The sequence below is a fragment of the Daktulosphaira vitifoliae genome, unplaced genomic scaffold, assembly GCF_025091365.1.
Source record: "Daktulosphaira vitifoliae isolate Bord-2020 unplaced genomic scaffold, ASM2509136v1 Scaffold_4, whole genome shotgun sequence".
Classification (NCBI taxonomy): domain Eukaryota; kingdom Metazoa; phylum Arthropoda; class Insecta; order Hemiptera; family Phylloxeridae; genus Daktulosphaira; species Daktulosphaira vitifoliae.
In genome coordinates, this window is record NW_026099575.1 from 35,664,775 (window position 1) to 35,686,392 (window position 21,618).

Below are 21,618 nucleotides of genomic sequence, written 5' to 3' on the forward strand. Positions count from 1 at the left end.
TATTAATTTAAAAAACTAAAAAATATTAAACTCAAAGCCACAAAAAATTAATGAAAAGTCGCGGATACGTATTTCAGAAACAGTATTACCATTATCAACGCTAAACACATACTGACACCCCGACTAGAAAAAACTCCAATTGTTATTATGGGTTTTTTTATATTAATTTTTAAATTTTTATTCAAAGTATTTTATGTTTTTGTTTTGTGAGGTTTACTTGGATATTACACGGTATCGTGTTGTACGAGTATAAATTATTCAATTATTATTTCTATTTTTATTTTTTTAATTATAATTATATACTACATAATGTAAATTTTTAAATACGAATTCGTTTAAGCTTTAACAATTTTTTTGTGTATTAAGAAGTTTTGCAGATATGTCAAGTTTTGTGCTGAATGAAACAAACGCTATATAAATTATAAATATAATTTTTCAAAGAACTGGAATAATTAATTTTGTTACAGACATTTTTAAAAATTTAATTTCAGGATTTTCGATCCTATTTTCTTTTGAGCATTTTGTGTTTGATATTTTTTGGTCATAACTATGGTATATTGTTAATTCGAATTCAAAGTTGTGTTTGGAACAATTTTGGACTGTTCATAGTTAATATTATTTTTAGTGAACTATGGTATTTTTGTTTTATTAAATCGAATAAATTGCATAATGATTGAACTCATTACAAAATTAATTATTGATGTTTATATGTTTACTGATAAATTATTTGTGTCATTTTTCATGTTCATTATTTTAATTAAAACTACATTTACCCATACAATTGGGTAGATGTAGTTTTATAAGTTTTAATAACACGTTTTAGAAGTTACACTAGTATCGTTATACGGCGCTATTTGTATACTATCTTTCATCTTAGTAGGAGTGTTATATTGCATATCCTCAATAAATTAAGGCGTAGTTATCATTAACAAATGATTTGTTTGTTTTTCATAATATAAAATTTGATAAAATATTGTGCTTTAAAATATCCTAAATTTGAAAAATATTTTTACGTCATATACGTAATTAAGAAGTTTAATATATATAAAAAAATTTTGTTGTGAGGGAAGAAATTAGTTTAATTAATATATTTTTTTAAATTGTGACAAAAGATTTTGTACAGAAAATTCCATGCCTTTTAATTATGAACCTCTTGATAAAAAAGTGACTTTGTTTATGATTGAAAAACTAGTTTACAAGTGAATTATGTATTTTATGAAAAAACGCAACTATTAAAAAATTTTATTTTTTAAATCTAAATAATTTTTATAGCTTAAAACTTCAGTAAGTTGATTTTGTATTTGTATATTGCAGGAAATCATGTGTTGTAGAAATGGTGTAAATAGCTCTATTTACTACATCTATTTTAGTCAAAGCAATCTTTTTTTATTATTATTTACTTGGTGTATCTCTTTCTTTTGACCATTTCAGTTTTAATGCTACACGATTAAAGTAGTTTAATAACATTGTTTATCATTTTAAACTAATTTTATATTTTGAACTAACATTAGACGCAATTTAAACAAAATATATATAAATATATTTTATAAATATATTGTATATATTTTATAAATATATTATATATATTTTATAAATATATTATATATATTTATATATATTTTATATAAATATATGAAGAATCTAACTTAATTTCTCCCCCTTTAAAATATTTCTATATCAGTAATATGTAATTTTCATAATTTTTGAAGGCCAAGTCCTCCCTGGACCACTTAGATTACGCATACAGCACTAATGTAATTGAATAAGGGAATATTAATTTTTTGATAATAATTATTATCTGAAAATAAAATTTATTTAAATTAATTGAAGGATATCTTATCATCGTAATATTTATTTGTTACAATAATGTTATTTTAGTTTAATTTATTTTCTAGTTATTTTCCGGCATTTTCGCTATAAAATCGACATGCAAAATTTTCTCAATTATTTTTTGATTAAGTTCAATGCGTCTTGATGTAATGAATTATTAAAAATTGTAAGTAATGTTTAAAATGTTCATAAATGAAAAACAAATTTTAAGTAAGGAATTTTTATCGAGTTTCTAGTTTTATTTACAATATTAAAAAAATTAAATATTTTCGCTAATCAGTTAGTGGAATAAGACAACATTTTGTGATTTACTATCAGTTTTGTTTTCATAATTTTTCTAGGGGGGAGGAGCTAATACCAAAAAAAATATAATACCTTAAATATAATAACTTTCTAGGTCATTTTTTTATCTAAATATTGACTTGACTAGTACCCCAATAATGGGTACTACTGATAACAAAAATTCTAGCTATTGAGACTAATATTAAAAAATAAAATACTAAATAAGTGCTGTTTAATTAGAAAATAGTAGATATTTGTACACTAGTAAATATGTATATGTTTACAGTACACAATATTAAATTTCAACAAACCTAATCAGGTTTATTAAAACGTTTTATTTACATTAATCTATAGTAAAATATTTTTGGATTCAATATTTTTCTACTTTGCCTCGCCTATATCATGGTAACGCATAAGTTATCTAACATGAATTTAATGATTTTTTTTTGTAAAAATATACTCTTCAATAAGTTTTTATTAATTAACCATGCACTTAACGAAACCTCATAAACTGTCGTGCAACACCGGTAAAGAAATAATGACTAGGCACGTGCGTTAAGTGTGATTAGATTCTACAGGAAGACCCTCGTTTTCATAACATACTCAATTACTTAATAAATAAAAATAATTTTGAAAATATTATTTTTGGCTTTTCTTAAGAAAATTTATTTTTTGATTTAACATTAGTTAAATATTTTTTTGTTTGGTCCTTTAAATCTATAAGTGTCAACTTTATTTTATTAAATGTCAACATACATATTTTATAACTAATTTATATAATAGAAAATAATGTAATTAAAAAAATGACAAGTCGATAACAACTTTTAGTCCAGTATTTCGAAAGTCATCTACATATTTATACCTTGGCGAGAGGAATGTGACCAATAAATGTCTAATAATAAAAATATCCATACTCACACTTCACAGTCAATATTTTAAAATGCTAATAACCTTCGAATTTTTATTCCAAATGTGTTTATTGACCAGTTATTTTCTTAATTAGATCATTTTCTATTTTGTTAAGTATGTATAATGACATATACATATGTTGTCATTAAAAAAAATAAAGTTAACATCATTATAATATATAAGAGATGGACAGAAAAAGTATTTAATAATTGATAAATCAAGAAAAATATGAAATACCAATATATATGTAACAAAAAAAAAGCAAAGAAAATAATTCCTGGAGTTATTTTTTAATTTGTAAGTAATACAGTGGGTTATGTAAAACGGATCACCCTGTATATACAAAATGTGCACCATTAACTAATGAAAAAATATAACCGAGTCACGAATAAAAAATAATAGTTTCGACTTTGTATTCTCCCTGTGCATATGTCTAATAATTATTCATATTTTCCAGTCATTAGTGGAAGCAAAGTTAAAAAATATGCTTTTTGTTGTTATATAACTGAATACTTTATTTATATGGCACCTATTAACGCGTGACAAAATGATGCATTTGTTTGCATGTTTATTATATTTATTGTACTTTAAAGTGTAGTAATTAGCAAAATCGATATAAAAAAGTAACTAAATCACACAAATTAGTTTTATATAGTATTGTATTGGAGTAAGCTGTTAAAGAATTAAAATTTTCTTGAACTATTTTCATTTTTAAAATAAATTGATTGAATGCTTGAACTTTATTTAGTAAACACAAATAAAGGGTGTGTGTAGAAATAATTGCACATTTTAAATTCTTTTTAACTTTATTAAAAAATACAAAAAACAAATTATATTCTAACGTCTTCGTAAAGACTTGCGAATTAAATAAAAAAAATAATATTTAACGGAGTCTACGGTTGTGAATTTGCTAGATAAAATTTTTTAGGACAGTTGCTGAGGCCCTTTGTGTTTACTACGTAACGAATTTCGAGCTCGTGTCATCACACGGAATGGCTATCAGAATTGGCCAGCAAGATTTTGTTACTTCATTCCTTTTGTCTTTTTTTATGAGGGTATATTTAAATCGAAGGCTTATGTGAAAAATCTTGAAAATCTGACAGAACTAAAAGAAACGCTTGAAAATCGTTGAAGTGAATTTAGAAAACTTTAGTTGTAGGAGCCAATATTATTTTTCATACTTAATTCGGAAGGTTTTATTAAGACAGTGGTGTATAATTTGTGTGTTTATTTAAATAATTTTAATAAAATAATTCACTTATGCCCATTTTTTATGCTTTCCTTCACTAAGCGATTAGCATATTCTGTTTATTGAGTATATATGACATACAAGATATGCTAGAAGAAATCATTAAAAAGCTGACACTAGTTAATTTTTTTCCATCAAAATAATGAAGCATAATAAATAAAGGTAAACATCGGTTAATATAGTATTTATTTTTAATTTCTGTGAATCAGAAATTATAAGTTTTCTTCGAGATGTACTAAACAAAGTATACGTTCTAGGCAGATTTACCCGCTGGGAGTGTTTGCCAGTTGACTACTATATTAGTACATAAATAAAAAAAAATTTGGACAAAAGAATTAACTTGGAAACGTCGGTTAGCATTTTCTGTACGCCTCTGATGTTATGTTATAATATTTTAGAAAAAAACTGGCGTGTAAATCAATCTTTAAATGTATATTTTTTACAATAAATTGTATTGTATTAGTATATTATCCATAAACAGTTTGTTAAATCGTAAATGGCAAAGTAATTTCCACTCGATTTTAATCACTAGGCAGCATGTCAAATTATGTATGTGGTTTATTTCATAGGTTTCATATTTAACGTAAAACCATTCGATATTCAGTTGCTGCTTTAACTCATAGAAGCATAAATAAGAACAAAGCCTCTTAAATATTCTACTCAAAAACAACTGACATAAGTTTTAGCAATGCTAGTGTATCTTTAGAAATAATTCGCCCGGTTTTTCTAACCACCTCATCTCAGTGTTTTCAACTTTAAAAGTTTTCATTTTTCTTACTGACTAACTGATTCATCGTCAAAATCATATGACACTTCCCGTATTGTCAGAAACGGAATTTTTTCGTTACATCAATTACATTTTTTACCCAGACACATACGTATCCCCATCTCAAAATGCGTAAAATAAATATTCTGTCAAATTGTTTTTTTATGGTAACCTACCGGTGCATCGCACGGCACATACAAATATTACACTGTCGGTTAGATCACGCGACAACGTTTTAGATAATTTTTAGGTACTGTAGGCTCTCTACTGTAAAATAAATATGGCTGTCCGTATTTTATTAATTCCGGTTAACTGATGTGAATAACAATTTATAATTATTACAATTGTGTGATGTATTAGATACGTTATTAACTGTTGAGCTCATACGAGGAAAGTATACTTATAAAACTACTATTACTTAAAACAATTGCACTTGGTTATTATTGTTTACTATGACGACTTGGCTATATTTACGATCACAGAAGTTATAAATTAAAAAAAGTAATAAAGTCACAAAATATATTGCTAGTCAAAGTTTAGATATATACAGAAGAAACTACAAACTGCTCCGTAGATTACTGATGTAAAGTGAAGATACAATATATCGTCTGGTTGAAATCGTATTAGCTGATATTATTAGTTTAGTAAGTTGACGACAGTATTTAGCATTGCAATAAACAACACAGGGGTCTTAAATTTTTACAATTATTGCGAGAATTTGCCAAACAGGTACCGACGAGTCATTATTTTTTTCTATATCGTTTCAGTTGTCTTCGACGGGGTCATCGATCAAATAATACGGATGACGTTGAAAAATAATAAGAAAATTGTTATTGTAGGAAATTGCATTAGCCTTCGTATTGTCGAAGGCTAATGCAATTCCCTACAACAGTGCACGATGTTTCCCACGGTGTATGGTTATTTTTCCAAAAAGTTCTTGGATTAAATATTATTATTATCGATAACGTTATGATAAAACCACTAAAAAATCGTCCTATACATTTTTTTGACGTTGTACACCGTTTAATTGTGCTTTTAACGATTTTAATAAACGTGGTTGTCTACCTGGATGGTGATTTCAAAAATAAACGTATTAAGTTAGTGTATTAATAATTTGAGAGCGTTAGTTAGAGTAAAAATATTTACAACTCTTGTATAAATACTATTACTTATATATAATAATCTATTGACTTAACATTATCGATTAACAGCTGTCAGATAAAAATTACAATTAACAGTAACGAGTTATGAGAATTATTCGATCTGAAAGCATTTCGATACTGGCCGCCAATCACAGATTAATAACTATCGGTGGTTCATAACGTTTTTCTATGGAATGTAATTTTTTATGTAACACTGATGGTAGCCTAAATAGACTCTGTATAATATTATACTGGTAAACATAAAAATGTTGTTTACCAATTATGTAATGTCGCGCTGTCTAAAAAGATTGAGATTTTCTTATAATGGTTTTATGTTTTCATCCGGACGAAGAAGAATCGTGGTAATCGTTTCCTAATACTCCAATAAGCTTACATTATTTTTAACATGTTATCCGTTTAGACATTAATCAATGAGTTTTTTTCAATATCCTCTTTAGTTGTGTTCTGTTACGCTTGGACGATCTATACACACATCAGACTTAATAACTCGTATATAATTACGCTATAAATATTGTATCAATTACGAGTAAATAATTTATTTTATCAATTTTCGTAAGTATATAATAATAAATATTTGGTGTAATATCTTTACTATTTTTGAAAATATCTTTGAAATATTGTTGTAAAACCATTTATTTTGTGTAATTTTATTGTTATTAAACGTTCGCCTGTAAGATATTTTTGTCACTTGTCGTGGTGGTAATTATTAAGAACTCGGCAAACGCATATTTCTTATTTTTATTCATTGAGCTGTAAAGGCATCGACCCAAGTTTTATTTGGGGAAAGCAATAAAAGTGTCGCCGCATGATTAGTTTTATATTAGGTAGGGGTGTCTGGAGATCTCATTAATAAATATTATGGATGTTTCCTTTGTACTCTTGAAAAACGATTGTAACATAATTACAGGAGTGTTGATGGAATTACTGACGCGTTCGGTAGCGCAATAGGATCACACGTTGATAATTTTATTCGGTGTTTAACGACTCGTTCAGAATTTACATAATTCGCTGCAATTTTAATTTATAGAAGTGTCGAAAGAGTAAAAAAGTACGTTTCGCTGTAATATTTTGTCTAATCCAATACGGTAGCTCCGAAGTTTACAGTTACTGTAATTTATCTTCTAAACGCGTTCTACAACGTCAATCGTCGCCAAGTTAATGTGTCGTAAAATCATTAGCGAATTATCCTAAATCTATTGCTCAGGAGGTCCGGACACACACATAGGAACGTATGAACAACTATAATATTCAAGAGATTGAGCAATGCTTCACGATGGTGATGATAATTTGTTAACTACAAATCGTCCATGTCATTAAAACTGACCGAGACAAACGACTGTCGTTATAAGGTACGTCCTTCTAAACACGATCCTTTTGTACAGTCGCGCCTATGATCCTAAGCATTATTTTGCATCAAATCTGCTTAAAGCGGAAAACTCTAAGTACCTATTGAATGGTAGGGTAGAGTAGAACGTATAATTTAATAAAAAAAAAAAAAAACGTGACCTTGGCGATTAAACTCTTGGTTTTATGAGCGAGTATACAGCAATTAATAATGACTTAAAATAACATTCTGTGTTATGTTCTGTCGGAGAAAAATTTGAAAACCGTTAAAATATGTTTTTTAGAAAGTTAAGTTTCAGTTTTTATGAAAAATTATACAAAAGTTATAGTGACCCGTTGGAATAATTATATCGAATAAGATATTATCTACTGTAAATAGTAATAGATGTTTATTTATTCACGTTAGGTAATCTCGTTTGAAATTTTTATTCAGTGCTTGACATTAGAAATACGATTATGAATTAGATTATTTTCGACATTTCCGTGAGCTATTCAGTGGTGGTGTTGTCAAAAAAAAATCTGAAAGAATCCTGTTGGCTTACTATGGTTGCGTTTAATATTTAAACACGCGTAAAACTGTTTCCAAAAAACCAAATGGACTTCGTAGAAAATATAAATCCTAACTTTAAAAAGATATATTTCATATTTAGGTTTCAAATCCGTAAACAACATCGTATAACAAGGAATTAAATTGGGTAGACGAAATAGTATGTTTTATGGGAGCTCTTTGATACGACAGGACTTCGGCGCCAAAAAAAACCACTTGTACAATAACGGCTTAAAATAGGCTTTAAAAAACTCTTATTAATGGATTTTTATCTTCGAACGCTATGAAATAGAAACACGCGCGGACAATTGAGTCGTCGACACATGGAGTCGTTGTACGCTACCCAAGACGAGTAAACGGATGAATTAGTTCTACAATTTAAATTTTTGAGTTCAATATTTCTTCAATGAAATTTCGTGTACCAAAAAAAAAAAAGCCTGTGTCGTTTTTTTTTATTTATTAGCGGCTACCATTTTTACGGTGTTGACTATTACACGTCATATACCGTTGGAATGTTACGTGTACTTCTTGTAACTGTTGTAAACATATCTCAAAGTTCCAAAAACTAATAAATTAGTATCCGCGCTAATTATCAATCTACTAATCGCCTTTTTGTATTTTTCCATATTGTTAATTGAAATATTGTTCATTTCATAATCCGTTGATATTAATTTTCATTAGATCGTCTACGTGTATATGGAGTGTTGAAAAAGTAATGAAACAGGTCAATTGTTACAAACAATGAGCAATTGAAACCCGTTTCCTTACTTACCGAACCACTATATGACTGCAGTAACCCAAAGAATATAAACAAGTGAGAGAGATGATGTGGGGGTATCACATCCCCTACTTGCCAAATTTAATCGTTTTAGTCGGCAAAATTTTAAAACGATGCTGCAAAAAAATAATTATTAAAAAAAAATTCGAACGATTTTAAAAATTCAATTGGCTAAAATAAAATGTCCACTTTCCTCCCGTAGTATTATTTTTAAGACAGCCTATGTAGGATGCAATTAATATGAGATTAACAATAATTATTTCCGTAACAACAGTAATTAACTTTTACGAGTCGACCATAGGGGTTGGGTGTGGTGGAGGAACTTATTGGTATTGTTTCAAAAATTGTAAACCTAATTTCCTCAATTTCCGTTTACTCGAATTAGAATACACTCTGTTGACTAGCGTAACCGATTTATACATGTTATTTTGATGTCATGTTACATTACAAGCTATAATATACTTGATAACTATAACGTAATATAATATCGTGATCTTATACTCACGATGTGTCCAAAAAATGAAATACTTCCATGTCGAATGAGTTTCAAAATACAAGAAACGAGCCATTCAAGTCATTTACCCTTTTGCTATCTTCTGTGTGGGCTAATTATAATGTTTTATCTCACGACGTGTTGGTGATTTATGAATGACTTTTACTGTTTTGTAAAAAGTGCCGACAAGTCATGTAGGGTTATATTGTTTTTCAGTATAAGATTACCCTCGTGTATTATAATTAACAATTGTACTCCACATCCGTCAATAATCTTTTATGCCACAGTTCATCTATCTTATCTTTTTTCTCTGACACGCATTTGCAGACTTTATTAACAAAAATTGTCTTGTTGAGGTCATGCCTCGAAGAGCTCATTCACCACATATGCAGTCCACATGAATGTTGTTACCACCCTCAGTTGTAGACGACCACTAACCGTGGGTAGTCTATTTATTTTGTATTCTGAGAAAAAAATCGATGAATGAACCTTCCCTTTGGCATATGTGTTACATAAACCTCAATGTGGACCTTATAACTATTCGAAAACTCTTTTATTGTTTTCACGTTAGTGTTATTCTAAATTCAAATAAAATATGTTTGGTTTTTTACTCATCAATCATATTTCCAAATCAAAATTATAATAATGTTAATTTAGTATGTTTTTAAACATTATTTATGATTGCATAATACTACCATTGTCAGTTATTGTCTACGTATAAATACATATTAATTATGATCAACATTTTTTATTTAAATTAACTTATATAATTTTCTTAATTATTCGGTAACTCAAACAATAATAAAAATTAATTTATAATTTTATAGTGAAATTTTTAATTAAAAAAATTTATGATATATTACTATTGTATATTCTGTAGAATTTCAATGATCTATTTTTATTTCTAGGCGCAAAATTGTCTATAGAATCAACTTTGAAATATTTATAGACTATGAATAATATGTGTTTGAGGTTTTTAGAGATATGTATTTACTATGGTATGTGCTAACTAAATATTATCGATATTAATTAAAAGATAATATTGTAGCCTGTGTAGGACTGAAAAATTAAAAAAAATTCATGTTCGCATTCTCCACACTTTACTTCTATTGTGCTAATTTCTGGAACTTACGAAAAAAAATGTATCCAAACATTTGTATGGAGATAAAGTAGCGCTGACTAAAACTGTAATAACAATAATGTGAACACTATTGAAGAGGGTGGGGTGCGAGAAGGCAATATTGGCTGATGTACACAAACCGTGAACATGTGTGTGAACGAGTTTTAAAATCACCGTGCGCTTTGCGTAGACCAGTCTCTTTACGTTCGAAGTAACCAACTGAAAGTTTAATATATTTACTACGATTGTTTATGAATAGTATATAGTATATATTTATTATAAGTGCGTTTTTAAATCTTAATTAACAAATATTGTCGATTTTTTTCTATATTTTAAATATTATTTATTGTGATTATTTCTCTCTTCATATGATGTTTCTTTTTTGGTGTAATAATCTCTTTTTTTCCATAAAACTCACGTGTAACGCGNTGATGTTTCTTTTTTGGTGTAATAATCTCTTTTTTTCCATAAAACTCACGTGTAACGCGAATTGAAATTGATATGGAAAACGAAATACGTCCGGATCAATCGGGGTAAATAAAGATTTTTTTTATTTTCAACAAAATATGATGACATGAGTATGTGATGTGCCCGTGCGACTATAGTTGCAATGACATTAATGGTGTGAGTTAATGTCGTGCACGTCAACCGTGTATTTGTTGAAATCGATGCGTCCTAAAAAGATTTTAACGAATTCCGAGTTTTCAAATTTACATCTTAGAACACCAAAAGTTTTTCCTAATAAAACTGTGCTCTCTTATGCAATAAGGTATATCACTGCTATCTTAGTTGACAACATATAAGATAACACTAAATAAACGAGTTCAAATGGTCAGTACATTTTATTTATTTGAACAGATAATAGCCGGCAAATTATTTTTGTCTTTGCGCCGAACGAAAATATTCTTAATCAAAACCGCCGTCACACATGTTGCAATCTATTTCATCCTGTCTTTTATCGAGATTATAAATATTTCAGAGAATATCATAATTAACTAATAGTATTATTTTAAGATGTTTGTGTTATTGTGAAGTAATAATTATTACTTCACATTTTACTAATTATAATTAGTAAAAATACGTAATTCGATCAAAATGAAAAACTCAAGGTCAATACTTTTTTTTTTATTATTTTAATAGTATAAATTATAATTTAATCACTTTAGTTAAATTATTTAGTTTATTACGATGATACTTATTACGTGATTCATATAGTATTTCTTAATTATAAGTGAATACCAAGCGTGGTGTTTTGGTCGGTTGAATAATGAGTTCTTCTAATAAACTGAAGACTTGGGAAATATTTTTATTTCTAAAAAAATGTTACTATTTATTTATTATTTTTATATAAATTATTTTAAATGTATAAAAATGTAGAGAAAATAACTACTGTGTTATCCCTCGGTGTTATTTATTTCTAAACATTTTCAATTTAGTCTTTTATGGATAATGTATAAAATAATTATCAAGTAATAAACCATATTATATTTTTATTCCAAGTTATACAAAACACATTAAATAGTATATGGTAAACGTTTAATCATCAAAAATTTTAATAATTAACATTAATATTTTTATTTTTCTACATGTATTTATACTAACCCAAAATAATCGTGTTTTTTTTGCTTAATTATGAATAGGACGCATCTTCATATTTTATAAACTCAGCGAATATTGATCCATGTAATTTCACACTCTGCACATTATTTAAATTTTGTCCCAGATGTATAAGAAAAGAAGACACTAGTCCTTATTTACATTTATATATTAGTGTAGATGTTCATTACGATGAGTAATAGGCGTAGTGATCAGTGAGTACCGGTCAGAACACAGAAAAATAAGCCATTTAAACATCAGTCAATCTTAAGTGATTATCTCTGTTCATATATGTGTATATATTATGTTAGATTTTTTCTTCTCCGTCATCAGTGAGTAACAATATTATATTGCATAGAAAGTGGTCGGTGAACTTCTAAATATTTCTTGGGAAATCTAGTTTTCAATGAATGTCCAGGAGCATTATATTTACAGTACCAAATTTTGATAAATTCTTATTATTATACATTACTAACGATTTCATTTGTACGCGTCAAATCGATTTCATTAAGTTTCACAGCTTAAATTCACAGATGATCACCTGTACCCGTTTTGACTCTAGTGAGCAACAGTAGTGAAGTTTTGATTATAAACTACATACATATTAATTTTTTTTAAGATTCANTAAACTACATACATATTAATTTTTTTTAAGATTAAATTTATTATAATCAGGAATGTCCTAAAGCTAAAACATGAAAAGGAGGTGAATTATATATTTTTACCTACAAGATTATAGGTTTTTTGAAAAATCGAGTAACTTTTTATTTTTAATCCCCATAGCACTAAATTGGTATGCTAAATATTATTCTGATGTTCCGTGATCATTATTTACTTAAATGTTACTAATAATACTGATATTTCTATGATAGTCAAATTAAATATCTATAATTTTTTTACTAAAAAAATATTATTGGTACAAATTTTATTATCTAGTTTTCTTAACTACGCGAGATATTTTTCTCTATCTAAATATCATTTTGCATCTTGTTGATTATTTATAGTTGTAGAATTTTATATTTGTATTGACTTAAGTCAACAAAGTAAATAAATTAAATTCTATTTCTTCGAATATATTATGAGGTATAACGTATTAAATGAAACATACACGTCAGTTTAACTGTCTATCTTAAACTAATATTTAATTTTTATTATTATTTCAAACTTTTTTGAGTATTAGTAAATCTTAACGCAGAGTCTTAAATGCTTTGTTTTGTTTACATGATTGTAATATTCATCGTCGATAGATGACAAAATTCCGTCACAGGTGTGTCCGGAAATCGCTAGAGCAATATCAATAATGATATTGCACAGCATTGTTACACTTTGAGCACCCATAAGTATTAACCAACCATGACTAATTAACAGGATGGCGGAAAAAGAATTCGGATTGAAACGGTTTTAAACGGATACTGTAACGCACATAATATTGTGTCTCGAAAAGTCGTTTTTATTAGCCGTGTTTGAGTATTTTTGGAAGCATAATAAAAAATTAATCAATTTTCTCATAAAAAAAATTGCAGTATTGGTTTTCATAATTTTTTGGTCTGTTGGTAAGTTAACTGAGTGTATAATTTAATATTGCTAATATACTTAGTAAGTTATAATCGGATACATATTAAAGGGAAGATAATTAATAAATATTTCTATGTTATGAAACGATAAGTTTAAAATACATACGCTTATTTAAAAAAAAAATATATTTCGTTTTGAAAAGAGATTGTGAACTCCTCGATATTTGAATATTTATTTCAAATAGATTTCCTGCTCGAAAATCACGAAAGTACTGTAATATTAATTATTTTCAATATGAAAAAAAAAAAAAATAATTGAATATATTGACGATATATGCATTTATTTTTTTTATTTTCGGATATGCATATCGAGGAAATAATACTTTATGTACGATTACAATGCCGCATTATTTCGTTTGGTTCCACCAAAACCCTGGAGCTAAGCAAATTTTTTTTTCTGCGGTAGGTCTGCTAATTACAATCTTTAGAATCAGCTCACAAACAACAGAATCGTCTCCGGAGGTTATAGCACTCGTATTATCATTGGCATTTTCAGTCTTTATTTTCCCCATAACTCTTGTTTGACTGTAGTACAGGCTTGACACTGGCGGTAACGGTGAATATTCAAACAGACCCACGTCATGATCTTGCAGATTTTGAGCGGGACTTGTGATCCCTAGGAGGTGTTCGACACAACAGTCACAATAAAAAAAAACATATTAAAACCCTCAGGATATAGGTCTGTGACGGTACTAACTATGGTAGTATTATCTGTAGCCTTGGAAATATGAACTTGGCCGGAGACGGAACAAATAAAATAGAAATATTACACGAAATCAAAAGGATATTATGCATAGGCACCACGATTATGTATTTTTATTTACATACAATGGTTACAATCGGAAATCCTAGTCAACTATTTTGTGTGCCTCGTTTGTTAGCAATAAAGAAGTAACAATAAAACAACAAAATTACGGTGTCTACCCCTTTGTGGGGCAGCCAGTAGAAAAAACGCGTGATCATACACAATTTGAATGGGTTTTTGTTCGGTGTTAGATTAGTTTAATTATCATTGCTCTCTTATTGTGTTTATCCAGTTCAGTCATTTGTTTTTCTATTTTCACCGAACAAGGTTTTCTCCTCCCGTTTCAAACCGCACTCAATGTTTCCCTACAGTTATTGGATTCACAAACTCCATGGCGTTGACGTTATAGTTATTTCTGAGACGTAAACGCCCAAACATAGTGCGTGTTTTTATACTGCGATGATAACTACCAGGTGAATAAGGGTGTCTTCAACAGTGACAGTGTCGAGTGAACCTGGAGCGTCGCGTTATTTTTAAATACTTCCTAACAAGCCAAAATATTCGGTCAGTTACTCTATGGCTGGCGACAGTTCTAATTTTGTTCCATAATTTTTACATTTAGGATTCTCCCAGGAATTCCTCTGCAGAGCCGTCGGTACACAATACATGGTTACTGTTTGTGCATTTTAACGCCATTACACGTGAACCGACGCGAATATTTATAAACACACTGACAATACGTTCATATTGACACAACTATTACTATAGTTAATTTTACATTATGTGATGTTTCACGCGACGGCTGTAAATATCTTAAAATTAATTGTTTAAAAATTAGTTTTTGAATCTTAAACGATTTGCACCGAGTCTAGTTGGGCCACTGTTACAAGAATGATATGTCATAATAGTTACTATAAATTAGACATGAGCGAATGTATACTTGTAAGCTATAACTGCATGTCTACTGTTGCAGTCAGTAGAAGGAGTTATCTGACGTTTATTAAGAGCTTTTGGAATTCAATTCAATTATTTATTCAATTTTCACTTAATCAAAAGTGCTGTGCGTTCCGCGAATATGACGTTGTCGATTGAATTTAGCTTTTACTTCTATTTTTACATCAAAAGTATATATGATAGCGGAATAAATGGAAAAATATTCTTTCGAAATGTTAAAGAGCATATTTTTTTAGATTTATAACAAAAAAAAGGAAATATTTATACAATAATTCTGTTGGTACTTGTAATTCTACAAGTATTTAGAAGTCATTGTCCGTATTGTTACAATCATGAGCTTGTAACTATCGCTTTGAAGATAGACTCTGCAACGAGTCCGAAACGTCAACTCATAACTGAAAATCTGGACACGTCCTTAAAGATTTCAAGCAATACGAAAGCTTTAACACTTAAATTTTTTTAAATAAAAACAATTATACACATTCGGATATTAATAAATAAATTGTTTATACCATACTTGTTATAGCCAGTAAATTATGAAACAAACATAATCGTGTTATAAAAGTTTCAGAGTCCATAAGTAAAATCAGTTCTTAATGATATGGTTCTTATGGTAAGTCTTTAATTTAAGGTAAATTAGTCAATTTACAACATAATAATTTTTATTATAAATATGGTTAAAACGTTCGATGAATCATCAGTTAACAATTTTTAAATTGACATATTTATTTTCCTTGATAAAAAAATTTCTCTTTTATAAATATCTATTCTATCTTTTATAAAGCTTAAAGCATATAATTTTTAAACAACATTAGGTTCGATTCTTCCGGATTTATCAATAAGGTCATATGCGGTCTGATTGATTCTATTATAATCAATATTATTGACTAGTTAGCTATACTATTGTTTTGTTTAGTATTTTACTTAAATTTAGGCCAAAAATTTATACCGTCGAAGGTAGATACTAAATATATAATCGATTTTATTCTATTATATTCGCTATTTAACATACATTTCTGATGAGCTAGACAAAAGAATACCATAAAATAAAATGTAATAATTTTTATTTTTTACTCGGGGCATAGTAATTTCCCTAATTTATTTCATGTCGTTTTATTTCATATGTGTTGTTCGAAAAACGGTTCGCTATTTAACTAGTTGTATATAATACAGAAAACAAATTATTCATTGTTTTATTTGTAAATTATTCCGAAAACCTTTGCTTTGAACAACAATTAATGTAAGCGTGAGAAAAGCCGAATAATAAATACTTAATCAATCCAATTGTATGTAATGTAACTAATGGGCGATCTTCCTCGTTTTATGTTCTGATGTACTTAAGCCGAATCAGTCGTAAAACGGTTAACATTATTTAAGTGCGAGTTTTTTAAAAATTAATAAAGCGTAAGTACGTAAACGAAGAGTGACAACCATAACGCGTTTCTATTGAGCGCAAGTGTAATTTAAATCTACTGAATTAAATTGAACACAATTATTGTTCGACCGTATAATATAATATTTGTAATAATCTATAATAAGACGTTTATTTTTACATGAACCGTGTAGCAATAGCTGACACTTTTTATAGTTGTCTATATTATATCAGTTACAGCGTGTCCTGAGTGCAGTTGTTTTTTGGTGATGTTTTTAACTGCTATTTAGATATTATGTTATTTCTCTGGTATACGTTACAGATTTGACTAAACGAGATTAAAGCCGCCTGCAGCTTTTTCCGGAGAATTTGAAATCACATTAGTAATCACGTGTAATACAAGCGCTATGCGTATAATATTATTATTTATACATTTATAACATTATGTAATTGCATTTATTTATTCTTAGCATATACTCAGTTGCATTAACTTCGGCGTATACCATCCCGAGTACAACTTTATTGACGAAATTTATTATGATGCGGCCATAGCTTGCCGTCCAGTGCCAGTGTATTTTTGGTTCTATTATATGTGTGCGCAAGAAACTAATTATTTCTCCTACAAACGTGTCTGCTTGTGCTCTTGGTGCATCATTATCTCTTACGAGCGTTATGTAAAATGAACTACGATTCCTCCGAGGATATATATCGCCTTTAATGGCAGTAATAATAATATTTTCCACTCCAATAAAATGATTAAAATACAAAGTTAAACGGTTTCGTGTCGTCGCCACAGGCCCATGGCTATTTGAGTCCGATCCAAAAGCCATCATTGCCTCTCCAGAAACATTCCTGACCGCCGACCACGTGGAAGACGTTTATATTAATATTGTTGTATTATGTCATCGTAGGACTCTAAGAAAACATAATTTTTATTATAACAGTTATGTTATTCTACTACTGTATGAGATCGTGTACAGTGTAAAATTGAAGTCTAGTACCCAATAACCTCGCGCAGTATGTGTATACTTTTGTATTATTTGAATAGGACTGTAATTAAGAGATGACGCATCCATAATTTGCGTTATTCTTTATATCCAAATCTATTCTCGTTAAGCGGTCTGTATTTATATCTAGTATTTCTGTGGCCGTTAAACAGTTACACAGGTAGCCCCAGCGCTTGTTTTTAAGAATAATTTATATGATTTTTCATGTACCGTGATTGTTATTAGATATGGTGGACACAATAGAGTTGTGGAGATAATCGCGTCAATGAAAAGACATCTGAATTAACAGCTAATGTTGTCGTACGTGGAGTTGCCAATTTCGTGTTATTGTTTTTCTATTAGAATGTTAATAATAATGGAACTTTTTTTTTTTTTTTGCAAAATAGATATATTTAATACTAATAAATTATTATTCCTATGTACATGGACTAATATTTTATTTAGTCGTTTAGTTCATTCGTAAAATAAGAAGTAAAACTGTAATTGAATCCGTCCCACATTAGCTTCCTCCTGAGAAACGATCGAATTGCCTCTATGTTATTGTATTAATTAAAATTGTCAACTCAGTTTTCACTGAATTTGCTGACAATTCTTAAAAAAAAGTTTTAGTTATGAGTATTTTTTCATTTGATGTTACAAATTCCATTATTTTTTCTTTTTATTAAAGATGTTTTGTTTATATATATGTTTACATATATAAAATTTACATGCGTTATGTAAATAATTTTTCTATGTATTCTTTGTTTAGTATTATCTCTTGTACGTGTAAATATAATTTTTTAATAATAGTAATCTAAATAATGTAACTAATTAATATCTTAAAATATTAGAAATTGGCTGATTTTAAATATAAAATAATATACTTATATAATCTGATTTCTGTATACAAGTTTTATGCAAAATTACATTTATAGCTGAACATTTCCGTAAAATTAATTTTATTCTCTTTTGAATCTTGAGTAATAATTTTTTAGGTATGATAGGAGGGGAGATTTAAAGTGATTCAAATGGTGTCATTTAAAAAAAATATGTTTTGCTCAAAGAAACGATGCATTATTCTTGTTCTCATAAAATTAAGCGTGTGAGTAGTTGCATATAATAGAGCTAGTTAAATTAAAATTCTTATTAATTTTATTATAAATTTATATGCTTAATTTATACTTAATTTATTAAGTGTATGCTTTTTGCTATTTATTGTTCTTTTAAGTAAATTAGGATACAGATTTTGTGTGGTTAAATTTACAATTAAATATTATGATTAGTATGATTTGAAACGTCTTTAAGTTATGTTTAAGTTAAAGAATAAAATCAGAGAACCTTAAATACTTTGTTAACTGTTAAATGGTTAGTAAAAACTTATTAATAAATTTTAAATAATAGTAAAATTATCAACTGAATTTTTGTATATACTACAAAATCTTTTATTAAAACGTATATCTTTAATTAATATATTATTTTATATAATTTTTAAATATAAATAAAAAAAAAAAATTTATAGTCGTTTACTTTATTGATTGTGCTTTATGGATAAGGTTTCTTTTCTTTTGATGTCTTTTATAGTAGTGTCTATGTACATGCTGCGCGTTCTTCAATTATATTTTCAGTATAAATATTTTTGTTTTTAAAATCTATGAATATAAGTTAACCCTCCTCAAAAAAAAAAAAAACAAATAATAATAATAACATGTGAAACTTTTTGTATCGATAGACTGTACTCAATGAAATGCTTATTTTTATTATTTTTAGGACATGGATCCTTGAGTTTCTCGAGAAAGATGGTCTGGGCACTTTATTAAATAAGTTGGGCTCCATGGGTGGAAAATCATTGATGGACACCATATCCCAACTGCAATGTGTCGGCTGTCTGAGGGCTGTTGTCAGATCTCAAACTGGACTACAGTACATATCAGAACATCTTGAATACTGTCCATACTTGGCAAAAGGTTTGTGAATGTGCGATTTCACTGAAATTGTATAGTTAACTCAAAAAAAAAAAAAAAAATTATAAACGATTTTATATAATAAATAATTATTAACAACAAAAGCTAAAAATAGAACTTTTAATTAAGAAATAGTTTATATCAATTTATTATAATAAATTATTATTCAAGTGTGTTTATTAAGTAAATTATTTTGTTTATAGTTTTTATTTAAGTTTCATTTATTGCATAAGTATAATTAAAAATTGGAGGAATTAAGAAAAAATGTATTTTCTAAATATGTTAACATATACATATATGTATATAATATTCCTAATTTATGCCAATAGCTTCAATATATATAAAGCTTACATATTAATGACATTTAACAGAATATGTAAAATTTTAGCAGTGGTCGTTTGTGGCAATACTACTGTTAAACTACAAGTTTATGAACTTCTGTGTGCACTATGTATGTTTTCAAAGGACGGTATCAAATTTGTCAAAACTACTTTGTCCCAAATTAAGGTAAATCAAATATGTTAAGTAAATTAATATTTAACAATAATTTAAACAATTTTTGTAGATCAAGAAAAATTTGCGGCATGATTACGAAATCGTAGTGCTAGATTTACAGCAAGCGGACACGTTTGCTTATCAGACAACCCTTTTAGCTTTTGCAAACTGTCTGGTACTCGTAGAGAAATCATTGAGAAAAAGAATACGTGTGAGAAATGAACTATTGGGTATGTGAAAAAAATAAATTATTTTATCTACGACATAATCATTTTCATCAGTAAATTATACTTAAGAATTGCATTTGACAATTTTACAGCTTTGGGATTGCGGGCTGCAATGGACAACATGTCTGGTTATGAGGACGATGCCCTGCAAATTCAAATAGCTGCTTTTGAAGAACACCGATTAGTCGATGAGGAACTTGCGCCTCCACAATCACACCACGAACTTCTCGATGCTTTATTGAATAAGGTAATACATCTACTTACTGTCTATATATATATCATCGGTTACTTTAGTAAGTTTATTTTTGTTACTATTTCTACTTTATAGATATCAAATACTATTTACGGATCCTATTTACAAAATATTCTTCTTCAAATGTCAGAAATGAATTATATGGATAACGCTGTAACGTAAGTCTTTTGCACGTTTTCGTTTCAGCTTACTGAATATGTATTTATTTATTTAATACTGAATAGTATTTACATACATCTTTAATTCAACATACTTTTTTTTTTAATCAGACCATTTCCTATATACGGGTTGTTCAAATCTGAAAAATACATATAGAAAGTAGAACTTTTTCAACTTATCTTTTGAAAGTGTTCCGGAAGGTCTGACATTTTTTTTTTATCGTTTTCCAAAAAGGATTGTACTTGACAATTTGTTGGAATTGATAACTATTGCCTATACTAATATTTTCAAAATGTTATAGGAATATAAAGTTAAAAATATAAATTATAAAATCGAGAAATTTTTCTTTAACTCTGATGTTTGCTTTCACCACGAAGACAAATACAGAGGTCAACATTTTTTTTTCTAAATAATGTATATTATATTAACTTTAATCTGAGATATATATAAAAGTGTCAGTATTTTCGTAACATTTTCAAAAGTTAATTTTTTGTGAAAAAGTTGCTATATTAAATTATCTTGTGGACAGATAAAGGTCAGAGTTTTCAAAAAAACATTCCCAATAAAATACCTATGGTATCTATAAAAATAAATTTGTTTTTATTTATTTATTTTTATTGACTATGCAAGACAAAATTTTAGGTAACCCATAAGTTTTATGTAAATAAATAACAAATATCACTATAAATAGACTCGTTATCATTATTAATTACTTTCTATAATATCAAATATTGATTTGGTTATAGACATAATATCAATTATATTTTATGGATATGGTATTATGGTTTAAAATACTGGATTTCTTCCAAGCTTAC

General features: G+C 27.9%; 1 protein-coding gene across 45 annotated transcripts in view; it reads left to right on the plus strand.

Annotated features, from left to right (window-relative positions):
• LOC126903590 (inverted formin-2-like) overlaps nucleotides 1–21,618 on the plus strand; it is a 37,190-nt gene that overhangs the window by 9,805 nt on the left and 5,767 nt on the right. For 42 of the 45 annotated variants that reach the window (XM_050681824.1, XM_050681833.1, XM_050681832.1 and 39 more), the window contains exons 3-7: nucleotides 19,476–19,672; nucleotides 20,058–20,176; nucleotides 20,235–20,394; nucleotides 20,484–20,638; nucleotides 20,720–20,802. In XM_050681824.1, the coding sequence (XP_050537781.1) occupies nucleotides 19,476–19,672; nucleotides 20,058–20,176; nucleotides 20,235–20,394; nucleotides 20,484–20,638; nucleotides 20,720–20,802 (714 nt within the window). Of the gene's footprint in view, nucleotides 1–10,652; nucleotides 10,851–10,910; nucleotides 11,015–18,721; nucleotides 18,811–19,475; nucleotides 19,673–20,057; nucleotides 20,177–20,234; nucleotides 20,395–20,483; nucleotides 20,639–20,719; nucleotides 20,803–21,618 lie in introns of those variants that run through there. The other 3 variants (XM_050681865.1, XM_050681855.1, XM_050681826.1) reach the window with 3 other exon arrangements.